The sequence below is a fragment of the Amblyomma maculatum genome, chromosome 6, assembly GCF_055883805.1.
Source record: "Amblyomma maculatum isolate TAMU_Amacu chromosome 6, ASM5588380v1, whole genome shotgun sequence".
In the NCBI taxonomy this organism is placed as follows: Eukaryota; Metazoa; Arthropoda; class Arachnida; order Ixodida; family Ixodidae; genus Amblyomma; species Amblyomma maculatum.
The window spans coordinates 12,107,856-12,135,374 of NC_139349.1; the positions used below are offsets into that span (position 1 = coordinate 12,107,856).

The 27,519-nt window shown below is 44.0% G+C and overlaps 2 protein-coding genes across 2 annotated transcripts; one reads left to right on the forward strand and one right to left on the reverse strand.

Annotated features, from left to right (window-relative positions):
- Positions 1-4,412: 4,412 nt before the first annotated feature.
- Positions 4,413-5,170, reverse strand: LOC146185086 (centromere protein S-like). Its single transcript, XM_084606075.1, has one exon. It carries the CDS (start codon positions 5,059-5,061, stop codon positions 4,711-4,713), a length of 351 nt encoding a protein of 116 aa, XP_084462201.1. The 5' UTR covers positions 5,062-5,170; the 3' UTR covers positions 4,413-4,710.
- Positions 5,171-5,535: 365 nt separating this feature from the next.
- LOC146185087 (26S proteasome regulatory subunit 6B) lies at positions 5,536-27,508 on the forward strand. The gene is made up of 8 exons (XM_084606076.1): positions 5,536-5,719; positions 6,287-6,364; positions 7,976-8,309; positions 10,361-10,564; positions 12,202-12,369; positions 21,074-21,150; positions 23,909-24,133; positions 25,948-27,508. The coding sequence occupies exons 1-8, from the start codon at positions 5,687-5,689 to the stop codon at positions 26,059-26,061; spliced, it is 1,233 nt and encodes a 410-aa protein (XP_084462202.1). The 5' UTR covers positions 5,536-5,686; the 3' UTR covers positions 26,062-27,508.
- Positions 27,509-27,519: the final 11 nt, after the last annotated feature.

Below are 27,519 nucleotides of genomic sequence, written 5' to 3' on the forward strand. Positions count from 1 at the left end.
ACAGTCTTTGTAAGGTATGTTTACACTTTATTTGCTTGTCACGGACTTTAGCAGCACGTGCATCTGCTTTCTCGTTGCCTTTAATGCCCACATGACTAGGGACCCAGCAAAATTTTGTTATATCCTCAAGCAATGGATGTTGTTACATTGCGTATGATAGGGGAGCGACAGCATTTCTGACATTAAGAACTATGAGAACGCTTAGTGAGTCTGTGTAAATAATGCTGTTTGTAATGTTTTCTTTTAGTATTTTCTGTACAGCAGCAGAAATGGCGTGGGATTCAGAAGTGAAAATAGATGCGCAGTGCGGAAGTCTTATTTGAGGAACGTTGAAATTTGGGCTTGCTGGTTCATACTTCGGAGCAATAGTGCAAAAAGACAGGGGACCAAGAATGAGTCGACACACAACGCTGTATGTGTCTACTTGTTCTTGGTCCCTTGTCTTTTTGCGCTATTTCTCCGAAGTGTATTATATCCTCAGAATCTCCTCACACAACTGCACTTCCAGTGCACACAGCCATTTTTGACCCATCGGTGTAAAAGTCTGTAAAGCTGCTGTATTCTTCCTGCAGTTTCAGGAATTTCTGAATAATGTGCTGCAGTGGCGCTTTAATTTTTGGAAACTGTGAGAGTGAGGTCACAAATTGCAGGAAGATTGTACCATAGCGGGTAGTGTCTTGGGGCAATGCCATGCAGTGTCAAGTATTTCGAGACTTTGGTACCCCTGTTCAAATCTCAAAAGCAGTGGCTTGAAGGCTTGTGGTTTGTTACTGGACATTAGTTTGGAGGGGCACGTCATTGCGGTATGCGTTTTGGCATAGATCGAATTTAAAAAAAAAAGGGGGAAGTAAGTGCAGTTTGCCTACCTTCAAATAGGGGTTCATTTGTTTCTGCATACAATCTAGCTATAGTGGATGTTCTGTAAGCTCTGCATGAAAGCCGCAAACCTGAGATATGTACAGGATCTAGTTTCTGTAGATATGATGGTCTTGCGGAAACCGCAAGCTATGCACCCATAGTCAAAAGAGGATCGTACCAGAGAGCGATAGATCTGCATAAGGCTTGTTCTATCTGATCCTCAGTGTTTCTTTGACAGAGCTTTCAGTAAGAGACCGCAGCGTTTTCTTTTTGAGGTTGTTTATGTGGGGTAGGAACAGGAATGTTATACCTAAGAATTTATAATCCTGTTTTACTGGTAATATGGTTTCATTAAGATATAAGATGGGATTAATGTGCAAGCCTCTTTTGATTGAGAAAAGAATTGCTACTGTATTTTTCGGCAAGGACCTAAATCTATTTCTGTCTGCCGAAGTTGCTAATTCATTAATGTCAGGTGTATCTGTCTCTCACATGTTTAATAACACGATCTGTCGGGCTAGTTGGTAACGATCCATATGTATCAGCAGCGCGAACACAATCAGAGGAAAAGAAGAATAAGCGCTCTGTCCTTCTTATTCTTCTTTTCCTCTGATTGTGTTCGCGCTGCTGATACATATGTATCTCACATGTTTGTGCCGGCTATTTGGAGGTTGTCGACATAGAGTGAATACATAATAGACTTTGGAAATGTTTTAGCAATGAAATTTATTTTTTATGACAGAGTAGTGCTTAAAATACAACCTTGTGGTACTCCATTCTCCTGAATGAAATTAGTTGAAAGGGTTGAATCTAGGCAGACCTGAAACGAACGATTGGACAAGAAATCATTCGAGCAATTTATTAATCTGCTGCGAATGCCTAGGTCGGCGATGTCGCGGAGAATCTTGAACTTCCTGATGACATCATAAGCCTTTTCCATGCCAGAAAAGACTGCTATACTCCGTTTCACAAGCTGTTTGCAGCACTAAAAAAGCTAAGAGTGATCTGTGCCAATGAGGGTGGTGCGCACTGCATGGCTGTGGTCCTAATCTTCTGTGCCGTCATCAGCGATAGGCACGTAGGAACACAGTCATGCAATGCGTGCTATCCTTATTGGCACAGGTCGCTCTTAGCTTTCGTAGTGCTGCAAACAGCTTGTGAAACGAAGCATAGGCAGAGCTGTTTGTGTATGAAAGCTTTGTGGACTGTATTCTCTAAACGAAAAAGATGATCAGTCGCTGAATATGCCCTCTTAAAGCCGCATTGATGGATGTCTAAGGGTTCTCAAAATTCGAGAATATACTACATATCAGCCTAGTATTAAGAACACTTTCAAATGATTTTGCGAAACATGCTGATGCTGTGAGCCTATAACTGTCAAGAGAGGTTGGCAACTTTCCAGGCTTGAGAAATATTATTACAACCTTTTTTCAAGATTGTGGTATTTTTCTCGATACCTAGATTTTGTTGATGAATTTTAAAACTGGTTCTGACAGATGAGCAAGCATTTGGTTATGTATTTCGTTAGGTCCAGATGCAGTTTGTCTACCCGCAGAAAGTACTACTTGAAGTTCCTGAAGTGTAATTAAATAATTATATGGTTCATTATTGCTTCCACTTGTAAGAAGCTGCTGTTTTTCGGTTACATTTTTGTACCTTAAAAATGAGTCTATATTGCAAGGAACTGAAAAGTTGAGAGAAATATGCTAGTATGTTGGCCTGTTTGTTCCTCCTCGATTGTGTGTCAGGTGTGAGAAAGGGAATTGAAGGAGGAGTAGCAGCCATCCAGTTTGTGAACTTTCTCCTATATTTTATGTGATGGAACTGTTTACAGATGATATATATAGATTTTCCACAATGTTTTCTCTGCATTGCAACAGATATGTCTATGCCTGGCTTTAGCTCTTGCCTTTTTAAAAGTGATTAGGGTGCGTCGGATATCTGCGAAATATCCCTATGCTTTATTTTGTTCCTTTTTCGCATCCCTACATTCTTGTGAATACCACACCTTGTGGTTTTTTTCTCACGATCCCAGATGATTGGTGGATGGCTAGGCGTGCAGCAGTGATGATGCAAGTTGTGAATATTTTATGCAGCTCGTCAGTGCTAAGATGATCTGAAAATACATTATCTAGAGTGGCTTTTTCTCGGAAGAGCGTCCTGTCCACCAAGTGCAGCTTCCAACGACGCGATTCGCTTGGAATGATTGATGGTGGGAATGATAGACTAATAACCACAAGGAGATCACTTTTATAAGGATTATTGAGAACATTCCATTTAAAATCCATAAAAACAGACAGTGAACTAAAAGGCTAATCCAAACATTTTTTCTCTGAGCTCGGGGGACAATACCTGTTTGTCTGTATTGAGTATTGCACAATATAAAATCTTCTAAGACTCGGCCCCTAATCGGTGTGTTTGCTTCCCCAAAGAGATGAATGTGCATTAAAATCTCAGACTACCAGATAAGGTTCTGGCAGTTGGCTTAAAAGTTCATCTAATTAGTCATTGAGTGTTATTGATAAATGTGGGTTGAGGTATATAGAGCATATTATGGCTTTAAAATCCATCATAGTGACTGCAACAGCTTCATATTTCATGCTGAGCTCGGTTTAATGGACAGCAACACTACTTTGTACCACAATAGCGACGCCACCAGAAAGCCTGTTTGATAATGCTTCAAGGTGTTGTAGATGCCAGCGTCATTTCATAAAGTGCAAAACATCACAAGAGGTCTTCCAAGCTACCTATTCATCTCAACACCAAAATGGTATTGTAAGGTAAAAGCAGAGGTGGAGTTTCATACCTCTGATACCTGTGTGAAATCTTCGGAAGTCATTATCTTTTCTAAAAATGTTACCTTTCATTTGTGGACTAGAACGGCATCATGTGCATGTGAGTTTCTCAGTGTTGTGAATTAATTTCGGTAACCTAGAGTTCTTTTATGTGCTCTAACGCAACACGCAGGTGTTTTTGCATTATTAGATGCTCCTGCATTGGACTCATCTTTTGAATGCCATAGCCATTGAGCCAGCTCAACAGTTTACTTGATTCTTGCACTGATATGCATACAAGTGGACTCTGGTGTGCAATCCACATTATTTCTTCACAAAATGACAAAATCTAGCAACCCACGCATTGGTAAAAAAAAAGATGAGCACTAGCAAGATTATGAGATCTCAAAGGGTAGGCTACAACGATTCACTTGGAGTGTTGAAAATTTGTGCACGAGGAAGACTTACGGAGGTGTTATACTTGGTGCCTGTGAATCAGTGCTTAAAGAACTAATGCTGCTTAGCTCAAGGTCACGAGATCAAATCCTTAACTGCATATTCAATGAAAGTAAAAAGCAAAAATGTGCGCCGTGCAAGGTAGGTGCACGTAAAGAACAGCAGGTGGCTGAGGTTGATCTGGAGCACCCTGCTACTGCCCCTCTTGTAGACTACATGCAGCTTCAGGACATAAGGCACCACACATACCGTAATGCTTGAATGAATCAAAGGAGGCACACTGATATGAGGGAACTCTCTTTTCCGTCATTGCCACAAGTTCAATTGTTGTACTGAAAGAAAAAGATTTATCTGGTGCTACAGCAAGTGCAAGCCAACCTGCAATCCAGCAAATGGGAAGAACTAAAACACGGTTACTGTCTTCAGAGCACGTGGAAACTTTTGTATGCAATAAAGATGGCTGGCAGAAAGCTATCCGTGCCTGGTACACAGACGTAGAGGTTCACAGTAGATAAACCTTTGGAACACTTGAAGGAATGTGCACCAATGTGAGACACGTTGTAACGTCGCAGCGTGACAAAAAGAGGCATATTATTGACGACCCCACTGTTGCATCGGTCTGTCAAGGCTCTGCAGGCTTCTTCGCAGAACCTTCTTTGGCGTCGGCCTTCTTGGGATGGGGAGCCAGGCTCTGCATGTACTTGTGAAGTTGGCTGCTATTTCTGGTGGCAAAAAGGACGTCCTCGACAGAAACAGTAGTTCTGCGTGCGTGCCTTGACAACATTTCAAGGTCACGGGCAAAGCAGCAAACCTCGCCGTACACTAACTTTGATATAGCAGCTACCGTTAAGCGAGTCACGGGAAGACTTTTCTCGGCCATTGACTCGCAAATGCGTCCCACGGTGTAGTGTACGGCGGCCTTGAGGGTCGCTTCTAAGCTCAGCCGCTCCACTTCGACGAGATCCCGCGACATTGCGTGACCACGGCACTGCAACTAGCAGTCACTGCCAAATGAAGAACATGTGTCAGTAGTTTCTTCCGTACCCGCCAAGGACCCGCCGTAAGTTCGTAGGTAGGGGAGGATGGATGGATGGGTGGATGGATGATAGTGGCTCTGCCCTTTGAATCGGGCGGCAGCTTGCGCCGCCTAGCCAAAAAATTAAAAGAAATATATTTATCTCTTCCCCATTTTCAGCTTCTAATTCGCCCGTATCTGCCCCCCTCCCTTTTTTTCCGCCGTAAGTTCGTAGGTAGGGGAGGCTATGGATAGCCGTCAAGGTAGTGGTCAATTTAGCCGTCTCCTGGTTATCGGAGAGAAATATTCATACATTTTATCAAAGCCACGCAGACGTTAACTTTTATTAATGAGTTAAAAATAAAAAAAAGCTCACCAACAACTGCTAGCTTTGTCGAGTTCATTAGTTCTTATTAATTTTTTTTAGTGCCGCGGAGGGCAGTCAGGCGCGTTGTGCAGACACTGGTTGGTCTGGCACCTTTGTGTTTTAAATGACTTGCGGACGCTCATTCTAGACTCTAGAGCTATACCTTGGAACAACGCGCAGTAGTGCAGTATTTTCGTGGCCCTCGTAGGTTTTACAATGGATGAGATTGGAATCGTCACGCAAGAAAAAGTAAGCGATCTATTCTGTTGCTCGCTTCCCTTTTTGTGTGTTTGCCTGGAGAACCCCAAATGATCACTCTCGATATTTCAGGAGCCGGCGCCCGTTTTGCATGACTGGACGTTTTCTGGCGGACTTGTGTTTATAGTGGTTATTGCTTCGCCTGATGTTGTATAGTGTTTAAAGCAACTTTTCTTATTACCATGTCGCATGCTACCTTTCGTCCGACGACTCCTCGAAACTTCCGTCACATGTCAGCTGAACGGCCGGCGACTGGCTTCTGCTGCACCGAATGCTCCGTGCTTTTATGGGATAGTTAGATAGCTATAGTGCAGATGTAAAATGGCACAGGTGCTGATTTCACACCTTCACCCTGGGACAGGGCCGAAAAGTTTCGCGCTTATTGTTTTAGCAAACCTATTAAAACTACTTGCTTAGGTTCATCGGATATCTGCTCAAGAGTCTAGCACGGATAACTCGGTATTTTTTGTTTGCAAACGAAAATTCCACTCGCAAGTGTGTGCACAAGCGAATATGGTCAAATGATCTCGAGTTACTCATATAGTGCTTTGAACACAGGAAGAAGTACTTAACTTGGAGCCGAAGCTGACTGGCACGGATGAACAAGATGCCGAGGACTTCTACATCAAATACAAGGTGTGTTCAATTTTTGTCGTAGTAAATGAGACCTGTTTCTTGCCTTCTCTCAGCTTTGAGAGGTGAAAATTTGTGCCGTGCAGTATGACCGAAGGCTTGTAAATTGTTTCCTGGTGACCACATCTTAATTGAAACAGAAAGCTAAAAGCGACGCGACCAACTTGATGCCTAGACGTTTTCTGTAATGTTCCACAATATTTTGAAGTATTTTGCGACATTGCTCATGATGATTTTGCTTTGTTATTCTTGGCTTCTATGCGCACACCCATAATAGGCAGCTCAAATTGAAAGGCAAAGCATAGTAGAATTTCAGCTAGTTGGCAATGAGAACCCTAATCCGTTGCGACCTGAAACTTCTCGTTTGGTTTGGTTTTGTGGGGTTTAACGTCCCAAAGCGACTCAGGCTATGAGAGATGTCGTAGTGAAGGACTCCGGAAATTTCGACCACCTGGCATTCTTTAACGTGCACTGACATCGCACAGCATCCGAATTTCATGCCATAGATGCTGTTGAATTTCTTGCCATGGATAACTGCTGCTACCGGCCCATCACCCAGTGACCGGCCATGTCACCTGCCAATTACTACCTGCCACATGTGTTATCATGAGGAGGAGTGTGATGTATGCTGCCCAAGCTGCCAGGAGTGACATAGATATAAGGCCCCGCTTTAACCAAGCTGCATGGCCCAGCAGTAGTGTGTCTGATTCGGGGGTCCAAGGGTCCTGTTGCCACCTCATATGTGCCGCTGAAAAAAAAAAAAAAGTGCCAGAGACAGTGAAGTGCTCTTATCTGTGGCTGACTTTTCACTGCACCACTTTCACTGCTGCTGTAATCTATTTACTGTACTATTTCAGGGTATGCCTCACTAAGGCAAACCTGTGGACTGGATTTTGTAAGGCAAAGGTATAACCTGCCTCATGTGTGCCATGTACCGAAAGTGTGACCAGGAAGTGGTTACGAATATTTATATAATGATTTCATATCAAAATAGTGACTTAACCTTTTGTTGTGCCGAGTTTAAGATAGTGTCATATCATTTTGCTTCTCATTTAGCATCCATTTGCTAGCCAAGGTGAACTGAAGACATATAAGTGTAGGTGTCCACCGAGAAGGAACACAGATACTGTGCCTTTCCTTTCCCAAAAACCAAACCAGCTAAAGACATTTACAACTTAGCCAAACTCTGTGCCAGTCTTTCAGTGCTAAACCGCCCAGAAATACCATGCGAACCCATGCCAGACATTGCTTGTGTATATCTTGGAATCGGTTTGAGCAGAGCTAGACCCCTGATAATTTTTAGGCCAGTTTTTATGAAGTAACATATTGTCCTAAATCTGATGCCTGTCCTCCCTACTTTAATTTATAGAAATAAAAAGTCATCACCACCCTGAAATTATCAGCTGTGGAATCACTGTCAAAATTCATTGTACTGGCTTGTGCTCTTAAAACAGGCGGAAGTGTTGTATGTGTGTGCATGCTTCCTTTTTATTTTTTGCTAGTTGCAGAATAAAAGTTCATTTTTCTGGGGAGCTTTTTTGTTATAATGTGGTGACAAAAAATTCCCTGGCCAGAATACTAAGCAGAGCTCCTGCTCTTTCTCCATTTGTGCAGAAGCTGGAGCGGCAACTGGAGTTCCTGGCCGTCCAAGAGGAGTACATTAAGGACGAACAGCGCAACCTGAAGAAGGAGTACCTGCATGCCCAGGAGGAGGTGAAGCGCATCCAAAGCGTACCCCTCGTCATCGGGCAGTTCCTGGAAGCCGTGGACCCCCACACGGGCATCGTGGGCTCCACAACGGGCTCCAACTACTATGTTCGCATCCTGTCCACACTGGACAGGGAACTGCTCAAGCCCAGTGCCTCGGTTGCCCTTCATAAACACAGCAATGCCCTGGTTGACGTGCTGCCCCCAGAGGCTGACAGTTCCATCTCCATGCTGCGAGCAGGTCTGCATGCCTTCCTTGGCCGTTTCGCGGCCACTTAACGTAAAAATCTACATATAATGCGGACCTGCATATAATGTGAGGTCTAGTTTCAGGATAGCAAAGACTGGAAAAAAAGTTCTCTTTGCATATAATGCGAGCGAGGAAATATCAACGAAAGTATTTATTTGCACTACATTTTGCAACTTTACCACGAATCATGCGTGCTTTCCAGTCCAATGCTACCCTGTGCCAGGCGTCGATTAGTGCCGTGGACATTTGTGTGCTGGTGCTGGTTCCCTCCCCTTGTGTCGACACTTTAGATAGGAGACTTTTACGCATCGTGAGAACAAAAGCCACTCAATTTGCCCCTGCAATCGCGGAAACCACATGGTCCTTCGGCTGTTCTGAAGCCAGTCGGCCACTTCCAGTTTGGACGCGGGACGAAAGTGCAAGAGCTGCTTGCCATCATGCCCCGCGCTCGCATATTTTGTCATCTAGTACCACACACAGTCTCTCAGTGTGTGCGCCCATTAATTGTTCTTAGATTCAGGGTTATCACAATCGTCGCCGTCCGGTACATGTATTGTCTGCCGAGAGTCCCTTATTAGAGATGGTCTTTGTGTAGAAACTTTTCTTCAGTACCTCTAAACGCGTTCATCATCCCACATTTCTCAAAAGCGCAACTCACACGCTCCTTGGGAATACTGGCCAGGCGTCTGTGATTTGGCAGTAGGGTGTTGCCAGCATTACTGGAGAGGCCTGCTAGAGACTTGTGCAACGTGCTGAGGGATATTTTCGCCATCCCTTCATCATGCGAGGTTCGATCGACCTTTTTCCTATTGCATGAGGATTACAGGGCCAGCGTGGTGAAACCGAAACCATTAATAGTCCGCCAACATCACCGCTAGATAGCGCCTTTCCTTGCTGGAAGCCTGATGCTGGTAGCGCTGATTTATAATAACACCGTATCTGCGAATTTTGGGCGAAATTTGTTCAGATTCACATATAATACAAGGTGGAAATCTGATGTCATAAAATTGGATAAAAAAGGAACCTTGTATTATATGTGGAGAGAGAGAGTCTATTGTTGCGTGTGTGTGCCTTGGGTGGGCAAAGTATTTAATATGGAGCAGAAATATAAGCATGAAACAGGGGCAATGTTGAAAGTGAAACTGCTTCTCATAGCTGGTAATCAACCACCACTGGTGAATTGAGGCTTGAATACTAGTCGTGAGGTATGCCTTGCTGTTTTACCTGGTGCGTGATGTGCATTGTTTACATGAGGAAAGCTTGTTTGAATTTGCAAGCAGTTTGCCAACTTTGATGCTGCCTTCATTTAGTTGCTGTGAGCACGGAAAGACAACTTGGGCAGACATTGTTAAGCCTTTCTTGTCTCATGAGTGGTGTCAGCAGAGTGTGTGTGCAGAGCCTGTTATCAGAGTGTGTCCTCATGAAATGACACTTAAGAGAAAAAAATTGTTGCAACTGGGTTTTGAACCTGCGTTGCAATGAACAGATCAGTTTCCTCGGCCCACGCTCGAGAGCACTATGCCATCACAGTAGCCAATAACGCCTCATGTAAAACTGCAACACACAGTCGTACTGTGCAGTAAACATTCCCGTCTTCATCAAGTTCCAGCTGCAACATCGCACTGTGCACTGAACATTTTTAAAGATGTCGTCTTGAACTTCAGTCTGCACTGCACCCTCATTTAACCTAGGTAAATAAGGCATACACATACACTGCGTGAGTGCTGGCGAGGTTTGTGACCGCCGACACGTCTAGTCAGGATTTCGCATTTCTCTAGTCCAGGTACTGCATTGCTGTAAGTTCTTTTGCCTTCGTGCACACGCAGTGGATGTTCACATTCAGATTCTTTCCTTTCTTTTATTCGTTTCACACCCAATGGGTTGACCCTTGCATTACTGTCATGGTCATGTCACATTCAGGTAAACACGGTATTACGAAGTACTATGATCACAGGCCATTACTGATGCTGTCACACGTTGATAGAGCTGGTCGTTAGTTTCACAGCTGCTGTGTCTTGCAAAATGCCTTCATTATGGTGCAGATGAGAAACCTGACATCAAGTATGCAGACATCGGTGGCCTGGACATCCAGAAGCAGGAGATCCGGGAGGCGGTGGAGCTGCCTCTGACCCACTTTGAGCTGTACAAGCAGATTGGCATTGACCCTCCTCGGGGGGTGCTCATGTACGGCCCACCTGGTTGCGGAAAGACTATGCTAGCCAAGGCTGTTGCCCATCATACCACTGGTGCGTGTGCCACGATGTGATGCCGCCCAATCTGATGGCTGCATCTAGAGCTGACCTTAGTGTGCTTGCATTATTTTTAAGCCTGCACTCCGTGGACAATGAGTGCTTAGCGCTGTTTAGAACTTTACACTGTGCTTACTAAATTTACAAGCCTGTGGTGTGGCATGCGTTTGAATGTTGTTTCAATTGGTCAAGATCATTGTTGCAGGTTATGGATTATGTCTGAGAATTGCTTAGAGCAGATCCAGCTTTGAGTTCTAAGATGCACTTCTTCTGTCCGGGCATGCTTCAGGAAATAAGAGGATTTGTTGGTCCCTGAAAAATTAACATCAGTGAATTTTACATTTGCCATTTATGCGACAATATTAATTTGCCTGACATTGCACACTTGTGCTTATACTGTTCAGGCCTGTGCAAGCAGTAAGGTTGAAAGTTGGGCGGGTTGAATCTGGTTCATTAAGCGCTTGTGTTGTGTCCTTCTACTCTTGGTCCTCGTTTTTCGCGCTACCTTCAAAATGAACTGTGCAAGCAGGGTGGTGTTGTTTTCCGATAAAGTCTGCTGCAGAAAAATGGAAAGCTGGGCGTTGATAAGCGTTCATATTGTCCGAGTGCTGCAAAGATGGCATAGGTTGAAAAAGGAAAAGGGAACCAGAGAGATGACGTGCATCTACTGTACAGCAAGGCACTTCGAACTTTACATTTTTTTTTTAGATATCTGCGACTAGGATCATGACAATTGGAATTTCAAAAATTTAGTCTAGTTTTTATTTCACAGCACACAGCTATGCACAGAGCAGACCATAATGACAAAGCTTTTAATGCAAAAGCATTACTTCTCTGGGTACGCAAAAAGCTGGCAGCGTTGTGTACGTAAGATGGCTAAAAAAATATGTCACCAGCAGTCGCACAGCAAAAAAAATGGCAACAAAAAAAATCATCAAAAAGCCATATGATGCACACAGCAAGCCAAGCAGCTACACCCATCCGCAGTCAAGGTTACTGCCACATTGGACAATCCTGTGCATATCACTCATCTATATGTACTCACACTAACCGGTCTCCATTTGGTGCCGGCTTTCTCAACTCTTGTATCAAAAGTGTGATGCAATCGTTTGCTGTAAATGTTTTCGGCGATGTCATACGATTTCTCACTATCTAGAGCATATATGTGCTAGTCAAGTTAGAGGCTAACTCGCGACAGGGATTCGAACCAACAACATACATACCTCCAAATGCATGCTTTCAGACCAAGGTATGAAATACGGCTCCCAGGCACCACGGAAAGTATGGCAGTCTATGCGGAATATGCAAGCACACACACACTGAATACGATAACAGCACAAATAGCTCTAATATGTACCAAAATCCTCACTCAAAAAAATTTCACCTGTGGTTTCAAGCATTCATATTGTAAGCAGCCTTAAGTGTCTCTGCTGAGCTTTTTAAATAAGAATAAATGCCTATTTTTGTTTTTCTTCATTATTTAGTATTGCAGACAATACATCTCACTTACTGGACTTGCGAAGTTGCCTGTGGTTGCTTCTTGCAGGGGATCCTTTTCAAAATGCATGGAGCTAAACGGGATGCATTGGATGCGCATTGGTACTAGTAGATGCCTTCTCGTCTCTCACTTGCAGCGGCCTTTATCCGGGTTGTGGGCTCAGAGTTTGTGCAGAAGTACCTTGGAGAGGGTCCTCGCATGGTGCGAGACGTCTTCCGTCTGGCCAAGGAGAATGCGCCTGCCATCATCTTCATTGACGAGATCGATGCCATCGCCACCAAGCGTTTTGATGCACAGACCGGAGGTATGCTTCATTGACATGTGCACTGCCATTTGCAACCTCTAAATGAACGAGCTATTTTCTGGCTAGTGGGCAGCAAAGAGGTCATGTCATGGAGCGGTTCTATATTAACTTAATTCTGTGCTCTTGGAAAGCTGGTCACTCGGATTTATTTCTTGCTGTGACCTCTATGTGAAAGGCACCAGGAGGCATTTAGCTGCTAAGGAAATGCACCTCTGAACCTGTGACAGTAGACGAAGCTCTGACAAAAATGGGGACAGTGAAAGGTGGGAAATGAGTGCAGCGGTCGGGGTTGATGGCTTTCGTTTTGGAGGCAGTTTCAAAGGAGCAACTCTTCTGCAGTGAAATTTCAGGCCACTGAACATCTTCCTAGGCTAATTTCTTGGTATTTATTGCCCACTTCTAAAAAAATCATTTCTATTTCGTTCTACAGGGAAAGCTCGTTAATTTGAACCTCAATCATTCGAATTTTCGAATAATTGTAACTACACTACTTGGTCCGGCCAAGCTCCATAGAGGCCTGTGTATAAAAAAAGACCTTTAATTCGAACGCAAGTTTGTTCAAGTTGGTTCTATTACGGATAATTCGAACTACACACCACTCCGTCTGCTCATCTCTTCCATTACAATTTCCGAAGCTTGCAACTAAATACTCGTTAATTCGACCCCCGTTAATTCGGAAATATGGATAAGTATTTCTGTCTGCGGAGTCCCAACCAACGCCTATGAAAGGCTATGATGTCGGACGGATGCTACGGTTTTTCAATAAAAGACCAAATCATTACTTGAAAAACCTTTTCTCTCTGGGGATGGCGGGGAGCAGTCATCCATTCGCACATAGTCAGTTGCGATCATGACGCCAGCTGATAGCACCGTTTGCTTCAAAAGTTGTTTGCACCATCACGCGTTGCAATGAGTGTGTGGCAGTGGACGACGCCTGTCCCAAATGCGCCATGTAAAAATGAGGCCTGCACAACAGGACGAGTGTTGGTATTCTGCCAAGTGAAAAGGTAAACACATCATGATGTTATAGCTATGCAGCATCTTGGCGCATTGCCAAGGAGTGCGCGGTGGGATGTGACAGTGACGGTGCAAAACGCATGGATGCACTAAGTAAGCAATGGTTTTTTCTTTTTAATTTACAGCGGTAAAAGTGGGGGCGGGTTCATTATGTGAGGGGGTCGTTACGCGAGCAAATAAGGTAAATTTGCCGTAATGCAAATTGTTCTTGCCAGTTTTTTTTTCGAGGCCATTCAATAATTCAAACTTTTTCCATGGTCCCATAAAGTTTGACTTAACGAAGTTTTGCTGTATAATGATTTCTTGGAAATGGTCTTCAAGATCTCTTGCACTTTTAATGACATTATTATGGCCTATATTACAGTGGCTAGGAGATGAGGATGACATAGAGCGTGACTACAATATCCTTGATGAGCCACAAAGAAAGCCTCAAACTGCTAATTTGAAATCCTAGATTATTCAAACAATTTCTGCAGTCTTGAAATTTATAGCTTACATTTGACCAGATAATTCAAAGTGGTGACCTGTACTAATTCTTTTAATTCAAAGATCTGGAGTGCTATGCGAGAACACCCAATCGCAGTTTCGCAAAACTTTAACACTTTCCTGTCCACGTCTATTCCCATCAATAGCCCGCTATCAATGGTTTCATGATTCGAATTTTCCCACTTTTGAAGCGCTCCTTGACAAGTGGCATTATCCAGTGGGAAATAGAGGAACGTTTCTTTCAGTTTTGCTTTTGGTTTTATTTTTTCTGCCGTGCTGCGCCCGTCCAGATGGTTGCCGGAATCATGTGATCGGTGCTCCTTGTTTACTTCATGCGTCGATGTCGCGCGCTCCTGCTGCGCGGAAACAGTGCGGTTCTGTGGAAGTTGACGCATCAGAGAGCTCGTTTTTGGATGCGAACAGCAGCAGTGATGACTCTGAAGACTGATTCAGCTCTTCAGACTTTAGCACTGACAGCGAAACTACGTCAAACCGACCCGGAACATCAACAGCCATGCCCCAATAAGTTTAACTCCCCCCCCCAAGAAGTTTTGCTGCATGCTGATAGGAAGAGATCACTGTTCTGAAGGTCACAACTGTTATCTGCAGGGTGACAACGTGTTTTGGGCAATATTGCTGCCGGCTGGACAGCCATGGTTGACCTCGGCCTAGCTGACATCGACTACTGTTCTTTTTTCCTAACTCAGCGAATACTGTACACAAAAAGCTAGAATTTGCTGCAATGTTGCATTGGTCCCTGTTATAAAAAATGTATATTTTGAAAATTTTTATTTCTTTATTTGTGTCAAGAAACTTTGATGATTTTGTGTTTTTTTTTTAACTACAATATTTTGCTTTCTTTTTTCATCTCTTACTCAGTAAATATGTTCATTGCCACTAATACCATTGTGAAGAGGAATTCCTCCTCTACAATTTGATACTAGACACTCTTATATCAATCAAGTTTTGTGAAGGAAAAAAAAAATATTAATGACACCACCCAAAAACCACCTCTTTTCCCGTGGACAGGAAAGTGTTAAGCGGACAGCCACTAAGCCGTGAAACGATGCTGATGTTTAAAATGCTGTAGCGGCCTAGCCCCAAAACTGCCGACACACACATACAAAAAAAAGAAATCTGGTATGACCTGCGAACTCCCGAGGCACACGCCAGCAAAGAAGGGTGCTTCACTGCTGTGCAGCCGCATTAAAGGTAGCGGTGCGCACACTCGTCGCTCCTCTCTGGCCCGGCAGTGGCCAAGGCAGTATGCATTCTACGACGCAACCACTCTTGTTACGTACCCGAGCGACAGGTTGACTGCAAGTAACATCGGCCTGCTCCGTTTCTTTTAATGGTGTGCCATGGCTCAAGAACTAAATTACTGGCATCTAGATCATTTTAAGTACTGCGAAGTCGACCCTCATAAAAATGACCGTCTGAAATTTGGTAAACTTATTCTGGACTTCAAAGTAGCCTTGCACGAGCTGCAGGTAGTAAAATGAAACCTTGTTAATTCGAACATCAATAATTCAAATTTTTGGATAATTTGAATTACACTACTTCGTCTGGCCAAGCTCCATAGAGATCTGTGCATAAAAAAAAAAGCGCATTGATTTGAGCGCGAGTTGGTTTCGCTACGGATAATTTGAGCTATGTGCCGCCGCGTCTGGGCGGCATGGCACACACTACATGTAAAAAAAAAAAAAAAAATGCCTCCGCAAAAGAGTGGAACAGTTAGAGGCTGCGCACGTCCGAAACGAGGACAGAAGATGGAACCAGGTCAAAACATACAAGAGTGGGTAATACCTAAATATCGCCATGACCTGCACGCCAGCCAACACGCTGGAGGGTAGGGATTAATTCGAGCCATATTAATTTGAAAGTACGGATAAGTACTGTCGGCGCAGTCCCAGTCAGCGCCTATGAAAGGGTATGACTTCAAATGGGCGCTATGAACTACGCAGGAAAAACATTTTTTATTTTTCTCGCGAGCCATTCATCCTTTTACCCATAGTCGTCAGTGGAAGTACATGGTCAGCCACGATCATGATGCTGGCTTTTAACATTGTTAGCTTCAAAATGCGTTTGCAGCTATCGCACGTTCCAATGATTGAGTGGCAGAAAACGGCACCCTAATCGCCCATGGCATGATATGGCGAATGTACTGGAAAAGAGGCTTGCACTACCGGAAAAGCACTGTCACTCTGCCAAGTTCGCTTCCCTCCCCTTGCTAGAGCTAACGTCAAAAGGTAAACACACCGTGGTGTTATCGCATGGTCCACAATACCAAGAAATGTATTGTGGACCATGACAGCGCAAAACAGAGGGAACTGCTGAAGACTGACACCGTTTCATTTTTTTTTTCTTTTTCTTTTTTTTTTCAAAATTCTTAGGCAAAATGGGGGTTGGGGGGTAAGGTGGGGGCTCATTATGCAAGTGGGTTCGTTACGCGAGTAGATATGGTACATTTACCGTAATGCAAATGGTTCTCAGTTTTTTGAGGCCATTTGATATTTCAAACATGGGATAATTCGAACTTTTTCCCGGTCCCGTGAAGTTTGAATTAACGAAGTTTTACTGTATACACCTCTTGAGGATGCCTGTTCCTGCACCATTAATCTACCACGGATGTCAGTCCTTCAGTCAGGAGGCATCCACCTTGCAATATATCATGCATGACAGCATTTAGTAAACACCCTTTTCCATGTGAGCAATAAGTAAAACTGTAGCTTTTTTTTTTTGGTGATAGTGATAGCTGTCGAATTGTAAACAAGGTATTCCGCCATGATTCCTGGTTGCTTTTTTTGTGCCTAGTAGACCTAAGAGGGGACACCCCTCTTAAAACTTTCTTCCTTATTTATGGGTGGATCTGATTGAAACTTGCACCATTAATATATTCTTGCATGCTGATTTCAAATATCTGACTAGTTTTTTTGTAGATGAAATAGCTTTCAAAATATTTTTTAGTTTGTGTTCTTCATTTGCAGGCGGGTTAATTACTAGACACTTTATGGCATGATGAGAATAGACCTGCCAGAGCGATCTAGAAGGATCATAGAGTGCCGCTAGCCATTAATTAATGTGCTAGAAGAATTTGAACCAAAGTTACACTGTCAATCTTTTATGACTAAAATCCCAAGTTGGCAGCTAAAATGGATGATTCTGTAAATGTTGCCACATAATAACTGTACATATTTTAGTCCTATTGCACTGCCCAAGAGTTTTTCTTTCTATCAAGACAAGAATGAGGGCTGTAGCACAAGTATTTTAAGAGATCTCTCCTCCAAAATTGCACCACCCTCAAAATTGCAGTTTTGAAAAAAAAAAAAAACCGAGAAAAAAACATTTCACAGTAAATTATAAATTATGTCAATGATTAATATGCCAACAAGCTCAGAAATAGGTGGAAAGTGATATAAAGTAAAAATTTATGGCCTATGCCAATTTGAGCCAAAGTTATGCAATAGGAAACCTTTGAAAGGAAAGGTCCATTTGGGTACCCAAGACAAGATAACTTTCTCAGTAAATTTTCCTTTGTGGTCGCTGCTTTTACCTTGGTTTCATGAGACTCTCAGGATTCCCTTTCTAAAAAAAAAAAAAAAAATTATAGCGACAGCAAGGACAGGACCGGTGATACTGATCTCCAAAATTGCAGCACCCTAAAAATGTTGTTTTGAGAAAACAAGGAAAAACATTTCAGAAAATGTAGATTTAAATTATGGCAAAGTCTGGAATATACTTATCAGTATGACCAGGAATGGTTGGAAAGTAAATTAAAGCAAAAATTAATGTTCTATACCAATGTGAGCCAAAGTTACAGCATAAAAAGAACAGGACCGGATATACTGATCTTCTTCAAAATTGCAGCGCCCTCAAAAATGCTGTTTTGAAAAAACAAGGAAAACATTTCAGAAAATGTAGATTTTAAATTATGGCAAGGTCTGACATATACTTATCAGTATGATCATAATGGTTGGAAAATAAATTAAAGCAAAAATTAATGTTCAATACTAATTTTAGATAAAGTTACAGCATAAAAAGAACTCAAAGTAAAGGCCCATTTTGGTGCAAAGGCAATTTAATCAGTAAATTTTTCCATATGGTTATTACATTTACCTTGGTTACACAAAAGATACATGAGGTTAGCTTTCTAGCAAAAGAAAATAACTGTAGCAAGAACAGGGCCAGAAATATGTATCTGGTGACTGTGTCTAAAATTCAATTTTGAGAAATCTGCGAAAAACGTTTAGGGCATATTTTTTATTTACCAAGGCTAACAGCGACTCGATAAGCCCCGCCGGGGTGGCGCAGTACTGGGTCCAAGGAAGGGGGATCGAATCCCGGCTCCGGCGGCTGCGTTTCGATGGAGGCGAAACGGTTTGGCGTCCGTGGGCTGTGCGATGTCAGTGCACCAAGAACCCCAGGTGGTCAAAATTTCCGGAGTCCTCTACCACGGCGTCTCTCGTAGCCAGAGTCGCTTTGGGACATTAAACCCCACAAACCAACCAACCAACCAACCAACCAACCAACCAACCAACCAACCAACCAACCAACCAACCAACCAACCAACCAACCAACCAACCAACCAACCAACCAACCAACCAACCAACCAATCAACCAACCAACCAGCAACTCGATAAAATGAGCTATACCTGGTTTTTGGTGCGAATGCACCGTTTTCCATCGAGATAATTGCCTCTGCGACTCAGAAGCAAATTTATTTGGACAAAGTTTGCCATTCTGCATGCCGCACGTGACACCACTTTGCGATTGCCGCTGCCGCCGCGCCACTAACGTTTCAAGGTGTTCAATCTTTTGTGAACATGAAAACTGCTTAGGTATCACTTTTTCATCTGCATCATCATGATTACGATGTTCGTACACGGCAGGAATCGCCCTGAGGAAATCACTCGCTCTGGTATCTGTCGTGCGGAGCACCATCGGCTACGCCCTTATCGGCCCATCGCGGAGCGTCGGCTCTTCGTCGCTGATTGCTGATAACAGGATGCCGCGTTGCCTCGTCACCGACGCACCTCTTTTCTCTACCTTTCTTCTGTTTTTAGGCTAGTATGGTTTGGTTTGGTTTGTGGGGTTTAACGTCCCAAAGCAACTCAGGCTATGAGAGACGCCGTAGTGGAGGACTCCGGGAATTTCGACCACCTGGGGTTCTTTAACGTGCACCGACATCACACAGCACACGGGCGCTTTGCTTTTTGCCTCCATAGAAAAGCTACCGCCGAGGCCGGGATTCGATCCCACGCCCTTGGGAACAGTAGTCGAGCACTGTAACCACTGCGCCACCCTGGCGGGGTTTTTTAGGCTAGTATGAGGCTTGAACCTAAATTTTCCCCGTTTTACGCCGTGGTCGTGACGACAGAATGTCGTTAAACCAGCTAGGCCTTACTATGCGACCTTTTGCGGTCAGGCTTTAAAAATCACCTCCTGCTACAACCACCACCATCGTAAAGTAGATTAATTAACATCTAACCATCGAGCTGCCACAGAGTTTCCGATTCTTTCAGCTATCATAATTGCTTTTTAGAAGCGAGCATCATACTGTGCACAGTGCGTTGCCATCGTGCGAAATGCAATAAGAGAAGAAACCATGCTAATCCACTGCGAAAGATGCGACAAGCGCGTGATAAAGGTGTCTTGATTCTGAGCCTACGAGCAAAAATAATAATAATTGGTTCAGAGGAAGGGGAAAGGTGCAGTATCTATCACACTTGTCTCTGTGGACACCTAGACCGTGCTGTAAGGGAAGGGAGGAAAGTGGGAGTGAAAGTGGAAAGAGAGAAAAGGGAGCCGTAGTGGAGGGTTGCATAGTAATTTCGACCACCTGGGGATCTTTAACGTGCGCTGACATTGCGCAGCACACAGACGCCTCTTCGTTTCGCCTCCATCGGAACGCAGTCGCCGCGGTCGGGATCGAAACCAGGTACTCCAGCACAGTAGTTGGGCGTCTTACTACTGCACCACTCCGGCGGGGCGGCAAAAAGTGCAACATTTTGACTTTGGATGGATTGGGATTTGGCTGGGATTGGGAGCGCTATTGTCCTGTTCCCTCCTTGTCCTTTGTGATTTTGAGCGCTTCGCTGTATTGACGAGGAACCAACACGCCCAAACATTTTCCCTTCTGGCTGATATGGCTTCCTTGGTACCCATGTTGCCAACCACGGAAACCGAAACCACGAAAACCACAGAAACCGAAGCCGAGTGGTGATGGATTCACTATGGCTGCTCCCCGGCTCTGTTTTAGGTCAACTGAATTGTAAGGTTCGATTATAATGCGAGGGTAGACTTTGAGAGCCAACAACCACGAAAAAAACTGGCGTTACATTCGAGTAAATATGGCAGTTGAGTCACGAACAGCAAGATGGCAAGGTCTAGTGAAATTGAATGCCAGCACAGTTGATTTTCTCTTTAAAGGCATGGAAGATTACTCCGTGGCAATGTGAATGGACCCTGTTTTCTCCAGTGGCTGATATATTTTTGCCTTTGCGTTCATGTATTGGTTATCCACTTTGAAATTGTATTGCATTTGACGCTCATGGTACATATTCTTGTGAGCTGGCATAGCAGTGAGAACAATTTCACTTGCTCAATGCTTGCAGGTGTGTACTGATGGACTGGTGATTGTGATGTTGGCAGTGTTGATGACTGGAGCACATCTTTGTTTCTGGCTCTTTTGTTGCTATGGTGAGGAATAGATCGTAGTGCCTCCTGAGACGGTTGCGATCGCATGAGAGTGCAGTGCTGGTGTAGTGGCAGCTAGGAGTACAAGCTTGCAACGCTGTGATGCTAGGGTGTCGGAAGGGTTGAGGGCTCAAATGGCATGAAACAACTGAGCCTGTCCACTGGCTGACCACTTCGCAAGGCGAACATAATTGATGGAAGGTGGTTGGTACATCTAACATGCCAAATGCTCAGTACCCGCATTCATATCATCAGAAGTGGCACAGGCAGTGTTCAGAAAGCCTACAGTTTCGCACTGTGAAATTGAGGGATGCAGGTTAAATTTTTGCTTGCCCTCAGTGTGATTACTCTTTGTGATAATCTGTAGCAGCAGGCAAGGTTTGCCATTTCATGTTAGTGCCAAAGTGCACCTTCTGCTTCTTTGATGACTGATTGCTTGCTTCCTGGTTGCTCTGCCCTTGAGATGAGTACGTAACTCATGTCATGAAAATTATTTCTTTTCCAGCGGACCGAGAAGTGCAGCGAATTCTGCTGGAGCTGCTGAACCAGATGGATGGCTTTGATCAGACAACCAATGTCAAGGTAGGCAGGACCTGTCAAATTAATGCGCAGAATATGGTGCAGCTTCAAAAGAAAAAAATTTCTTCCCGTTTAGCTTAATTGGCGAAATGCAAAGTACAGTGCAATCTTGGTGATACAAGTGCGGATAATACAAATTTTGGGATGATACAAACTCAAAATTTCCCCAGGCAAAATGTATTATATATCATGTGCAAAATATTGGGTGTTCCGAACACTGTCCCGCACCACTACGAATGATATGAACATGCAAACAGTCACCACAGCCTTGCGCACTACGCTGTCTGCAGTACAATATTGATAACTCTGTGATCACCAGCTGCGCTGTACGCAGTTCGCTGTGACTTGTGACCCACACATCACTGACATCACGATCGTCTGTCGCGCTTTACACGCCATAAAATGTTTTCATTAGCACGCAGGCCTACAAATTGCCAACGTTGCGATCGCCAGTTTCACTATGGACCGCAAGCAGTTGGTGGCCGTGATCGCTAGTCGCGCTGTGTGCATAGGGAGCAGCTTGTGGGGCCGCATGGTCACGGACATCATGATCTGCTGTCATAGTGTACATGCCACGAGAAGTCTGTAGAGGTGCGTAACCCACACATAGCTGACGTTACTATTGTTTGTCACGCTGTACGTGCTGTGAGAGGCGAGCTATGGCCATACGACTGTAAATAAATCTCAGCCATAAGCAGAGCTGCATGAATGCATTTCCCATTCTTCTGTATAGTACTGGTTATTGTTTGTTTTGATGATAGACCTTTTCCCCTACTCCATGAGGTTCGTATTACAATGATTGTACTGTATGCATACAAGGACATGTCATGCTTGTGAAGCTTATGTTTCCAAACATGTGGCTTGGAATTCAGGAGTTTTGTTTTCTCGAACACATCTTGTGGCATTGGCACCAACTCAAAAGACAGTGTTCCCTCAGTTTTTGTGCCACTTGCAAGTGCGCACCACCTCTGATGGTCACTGACTGATATGTGGCATACTGCGCTGATCGGCCACAGCTGTGTGAGGACAACATGCAGTTGCATAGCATGAGAGAGAGGCAGTTAAGCATGCGGGTGTTTGGCTGTGTCTTTGGCATAGTCCTGTAATGCCATGCCCAGTGAACCTGTTCTCTTTGCACTGTCACGTGGTTGAAATCTGGTTGCGGCAATATTTATTTTCTTGTCAAGGTCGCAGATGTACTTGTACAGAGGTGCTCGTGCAGACATTGGCCAAGTGGCTGATTGGGAGCTCTAGTGCTGATGCATTAAAAAAGCTGTTCATCTGTGTGCACATGGGTTCTGCTGAAGAAAATTCGAATTGCACGCCGTTTATTTGGCTCATTGCTTGCTCAAACAAGTGGTTGGTAATGCAAGGGAAACTTGCGATAAACATGCACTCCATAATCCCAAACTATAGGACCATCTACAGTTTGGGTTGCCGCTAATCAGTCAATTAGACTGCATGCAATTGCAGAAGGCTGTGAGAGAGCAATTTTTCGCATTTAGCACAACACCATTAAAGGCCTTAATTCCGCAGAAAATCTAGTTGTATCTGCATTGTGAGGAGAAATCACGGGCGTGGCTCTGTCAGGTGGTAGTTGGCAGGTGACATGGCCGCGTATTGATATGTTGGTGGGTTGTGCGACATCACGAGGCCATATGCTGTGTCAAGAGCTTCCAACTCTGGCTTCTGCTTTCAGATGGGTGGGTAAGGTGAAAATCGAACCTTCTAGAACCCAAGCCACGCCGGCATGTCTAATGGCGTGGTTAAATCTATGTCCGGTAGCCTCCCGCGTAATTGGATAGCTTATGACTGTATGCTAATAAATATGTGTGAAATAATAGAGGCATAAATTAAGTGATTAGAGGTAAAGCGAGTATCGATGTACTGTATATACTTGAACAAGTATCCTTAAGAGAAGCCGCAGATGGTAGCCATAAACGATATTGTGTCATACCTTTAAGGTTGAGCTTAAGCGTCCCCCTATTCATCCCCATTGGCTTCCAACTGCTGTTCTTGCTTTTGCTGTCGTTACTTGCTTATTGCTTTACATAATGCACTTGCATCCTGTTAGAAGCTACGAAACAAAGTGCGCTGGTGATGGCCAAGAAGGGCTACATATTGGGAGTCGACTTTTGCCGGAAGTATATAGCAGTCAAAAACTTTGCCCAATAAAGGTGGCATTCCCAGAATTAAATTTTTTTCCTAGGTCTGATTTTTTTTAGCACCAGCATTGCGAGGTGAAGAGTCTGTTTCCTGACGCAATGAGGCAACGGTGGTGAGCAGACAGAGTGGAAACATGCATGAAGATGTACACACCTCCTTTTCCCTCTCCCCAACCCCTCTGATAGAGATGTCGTGTAAGCTGCTGACATTGTCATGCTGAACCCTTAGCACAATCATGGAACATTACCCTCATTCTGCAACTTCAAATAATTGGGATTAACTAAAAATCTTTCAAGGTAAATTTCCCTGCATTTAATTCTAATTTCGGTTTCTGTTCTGCATTGTCCTTCCAAGTCTTCGCATGAAAACTTCATATAACTAAAACCTGGATGTAACAAAAAATTGCGGGCTTTTTACAGTTTAGTTATAACCAGGTTTGATGCTGTTTATGAGGTCTCCCTGCAACACATGGTATACTATATGCTAGTTGTACATGCTTGGCTATTACTTTGGTGATTTGAAATTGTGATCACCGAAGAGTGCAGGCTTTGCCAGCAGTGGCAGTAACATTTAAGCATATGCGTCACATGTGCAGGTAATAATGGCAACAAATCGTGCGGACACACTGGACCCTGCTTTGTTGCGCCCCGGCCGCCTGGACCGCAAGATCGAGTTCCCCCTGCCAGACCGCAGGCAGAAACGACTCATCTTCTCCACTATCACGGGTCGCATGAACCTCAGTGATGAGCTCGATCTGGAGGACTATGTGGCACGCCCAGATCGCATCTCTGGAGCTGACATCAATGCCATATGCCAAGAGGTAGAGTTGCTCCTTACAATGCTCTTAACGCGACTTGCTACACTCCAGCAGCGCTCGATGCCAGTGCGTTCCAGTGTGGTCCGACAGTGCCCAGTGCCGAATGCAGCCGGCTGCATTTCGTGTGGGCTGCGCTGGGCCACGTCAAGGTAGGCCACACGTGCACATTGATTCTCGCCTTCTAGCCATGTGCCTGTCCAGCTCCAGCTGTCTCGCCATGGCGGAATCTGTTTCACTGTAGGGGCAGGTGTTGAGCATTATGCGGCGGCGCCGACTTGACATATCAGACTACAACCAGCACTCGCCTGCATGTTGAAAACGTCAGAGTATAGCTTCACCTTTACTGTGATGGCATTTAAAAGATGTTTCCCAGCTTTGTGGCATCTACAGTGTTGATGTAACACAGTGCATGTAGCAAGATGAAAATTAAGTTGCGCTGCAGCGGGTGCAGCCTCACTGTGTGGCCCCCTCTCTGCATAATGGTGCAAACTGATGCCTGCACCATTTTTGTTACAGCAAACTGCACCATCTGCCCTGGGAATTACTTTCCTGGGGCTGCCGTTATGACAAAATCTCCTGTGCCTGGTGGCAACTTTTCTTGGCAATGAATGAAAGCTTACAGGGGTGGATAGTCTGTTATTGTACGAACAGTTTTGCTGAAGGATGGCCACCTGGCATGTTTTCGCTGCTGAGTTGCTTTGGTTTGTCACTGGCTTAGCTGTCATCATCTATGGAAGATTCTTGCAACCTGATGTGCTTAAAAATTCTTTTGCTATCAAAGGAACTGTTCTTGCCATAACTGTCTAACTTTGAAAATATGTGGTTGTGTCAGAAATATGCCAAAAAAAAAAAGAAGAGAGTGTTACCAGTATACTATGTTTTAAATAGACACTTCGTAACCAGGGGCCACTGCTCCTTTTTCAAGAAAAGTTGAAGTAGAACATAGTGTTGCTGCCTGGTGGTCCAAGCAATTTACTTGAATGAGCCAGGCTAAAGCTTAGATAATGTGAAGCATTTCTTGCTGGCAGAAATCTATCACTGCAGGTTACAGCAACCATCATGTCTACATGCTCATCCGCTATGGCAGCTCTTGCTTGCCACTTACCTGGGGAAGATTTTGGCTACATGCTCATCCGCTACGGCAGCTCTTGCTTGCCACTTACCTGGGGAAGATTTTGGCGGGAGGTTTCTCCCTCATTTTTGAACATTTTTTGTAAGCTAACTGAAAAAAAAAATTTTTTTTTCAACGAAACAAACTCTAGAAATGCATTGAAAAAGTCTTTTTTCTAGCTCTCCTGAAGGCCAGTCATGCAGGCTATGGTGGTTCTCGGTTCTCTGTGTATTTAGAAGCTGTAGTGCGTTGCAGTGACATAGTCATTTTTTGAGCTTGAAAACATGGTGCATAACAGGACTGGGTGGCATGTTACAGTATTTTGATGTCAGTGCTATTTACTAGTAAAAATAAAATGTTTGAGTCCCTGTATGTAGTAACTATACCTCCTGTGTAGGTGTGATGGTGTTTCCATAGCGCGTTAGTTGGCACCTCACCAGTGCACATTCGATGGTGAATGCTTTGTTCTCGCTTTTTTTACTGCCTTGGAAGTGAGAGTGAGCTGCAGAATTGTGTAGCATGTTACCTAGTTAGTGGTTATTTGAAACGCTAGTGGCAAACAACTTCTGCTCCTTTAATATACATTTGTGCATGCCATCTATTTTCAAATCTCCTGTGGGAGTGGAAGATAGAAACCTGTGCCTGCTATTCTCATCCTTGCCAATGGCTTTAATCTGTGGTCTTGCCTCGCTTACACCTTGTGCAGGCTGGCATGCATGCTGTGCGGGAGAACCGGTATGTGGTGTTGGCCAAGGACTTTGAGAAGGGCTACAAGAACAACATCAAGAAGGACGAGTCTGAGCACGAGTTCTACAAGTAGCATGGCTGACACAGTTGCATCAAGGAGGGCTGGGGGTATCGTAGTAAAAAGGGGTGGGTACCCCACACTTACATTGTTGCTCGACTCCATTCTCTCAACTTAGTGTGCTAGGAGCAGCTTGATGGCTGGTCTATGTCAGATATCATGGTCTTGCTGCCCAGGCACTTTCAAATATCAAACCTAAAGTTTTGACCAAAACCCCAACTGGGTACTGTTATTGGCATTGCTAACTGCCATTGAACTCTCTCTACTACTGCTGGTTGTTTTATTACAGCTTACCGTATTGCTGTTCTGGTCAGAATACAACAGAGGTGTAAACTGTCACTGATTAACAGCGTGTAAATTTTCTGTGTATGCGAAGCAGGTCGAGGTATGCCTTGGTTTGCTTGGCTGCGACCTGTTTGCACAGCAAATGAAGGGCATGTAGTTTGAATATTGATCTGTGTTCTGCTGAGTGCACTCAATAAATGTAGGACCACTGTTCAGCCCAGAGGGATTTGAGTACCAGAGCCACCGCTTCCTTCAATGGCACGAGGGGAAGGTGATGAAGGGGGCAGATATACTGTTCCTATATTGCTGCAACTGATGCACACCTGGCCTGTAACATCAGTTGGGCAAGAATTCCGAAATTTCCAAGAGGAAAATTAAGCTCTCCGAATTCAGACCAGTGTTTTGGTTGAGTTGTCAATCCTAGTAAATGCTATAACACTTGACATGCGCATGATTCTGCTTGCTTTGTTTTATTGAAACCATAAAATATTCTTACTAACTCCCACCTCTTGCGAGAGCTCTGGAAACTGGCATTTTGTAGCCCTAACGAAAAACATAGCGTTTTGACAGGACAAGGGAAAAGAGGACAGGACATAGCTATAACGTACAACTTAATAGAATCATACGAGGGAAGAAAAAAGAAGTTGGAATCTTGGAAGTGCATGAAATTGTGAAATCCAGTAGTGACACTTGCATTAACACATCTGTTTATCTAATGGAAAAGGAAGAAGTTTTTACAGGCGTAATTGAGGTTGCACCACTTTTTATGAGCGGTAGCTGTTCTTTTAACGATCTTTTAAATTACCAGTGAAGGTTATCAATTTTTTGAAAGTTGAGCATGTTTTGCTGCTTAATGATGCAATGTTTTTTCATCATACGATTCCGTTCAGTTGCAAGTTGTAGCTCTGCCCTGTCCTAGTCTCCCTTGTCCTGTCAAAATGCTAAGTTTTTCGTTCTGCTAATGTCTGACCAACTGGCCCCACAGTATACTGTTAAATTTTGTAGCCTTCCATAATTGTCATGCCCATAATTGCTATTAGCTTCACATCTGTGCCTTATATCGGACACATTCTTTATTGCTGGATCTCTGAGAGGTATCAGAATTGCAGCCTCATCTGGTGCACGACTACACCGGAACAGAAACGTTTGAAGTTCTTTTTTTTTTTTTTTTTTTTTTTGACAGATCAC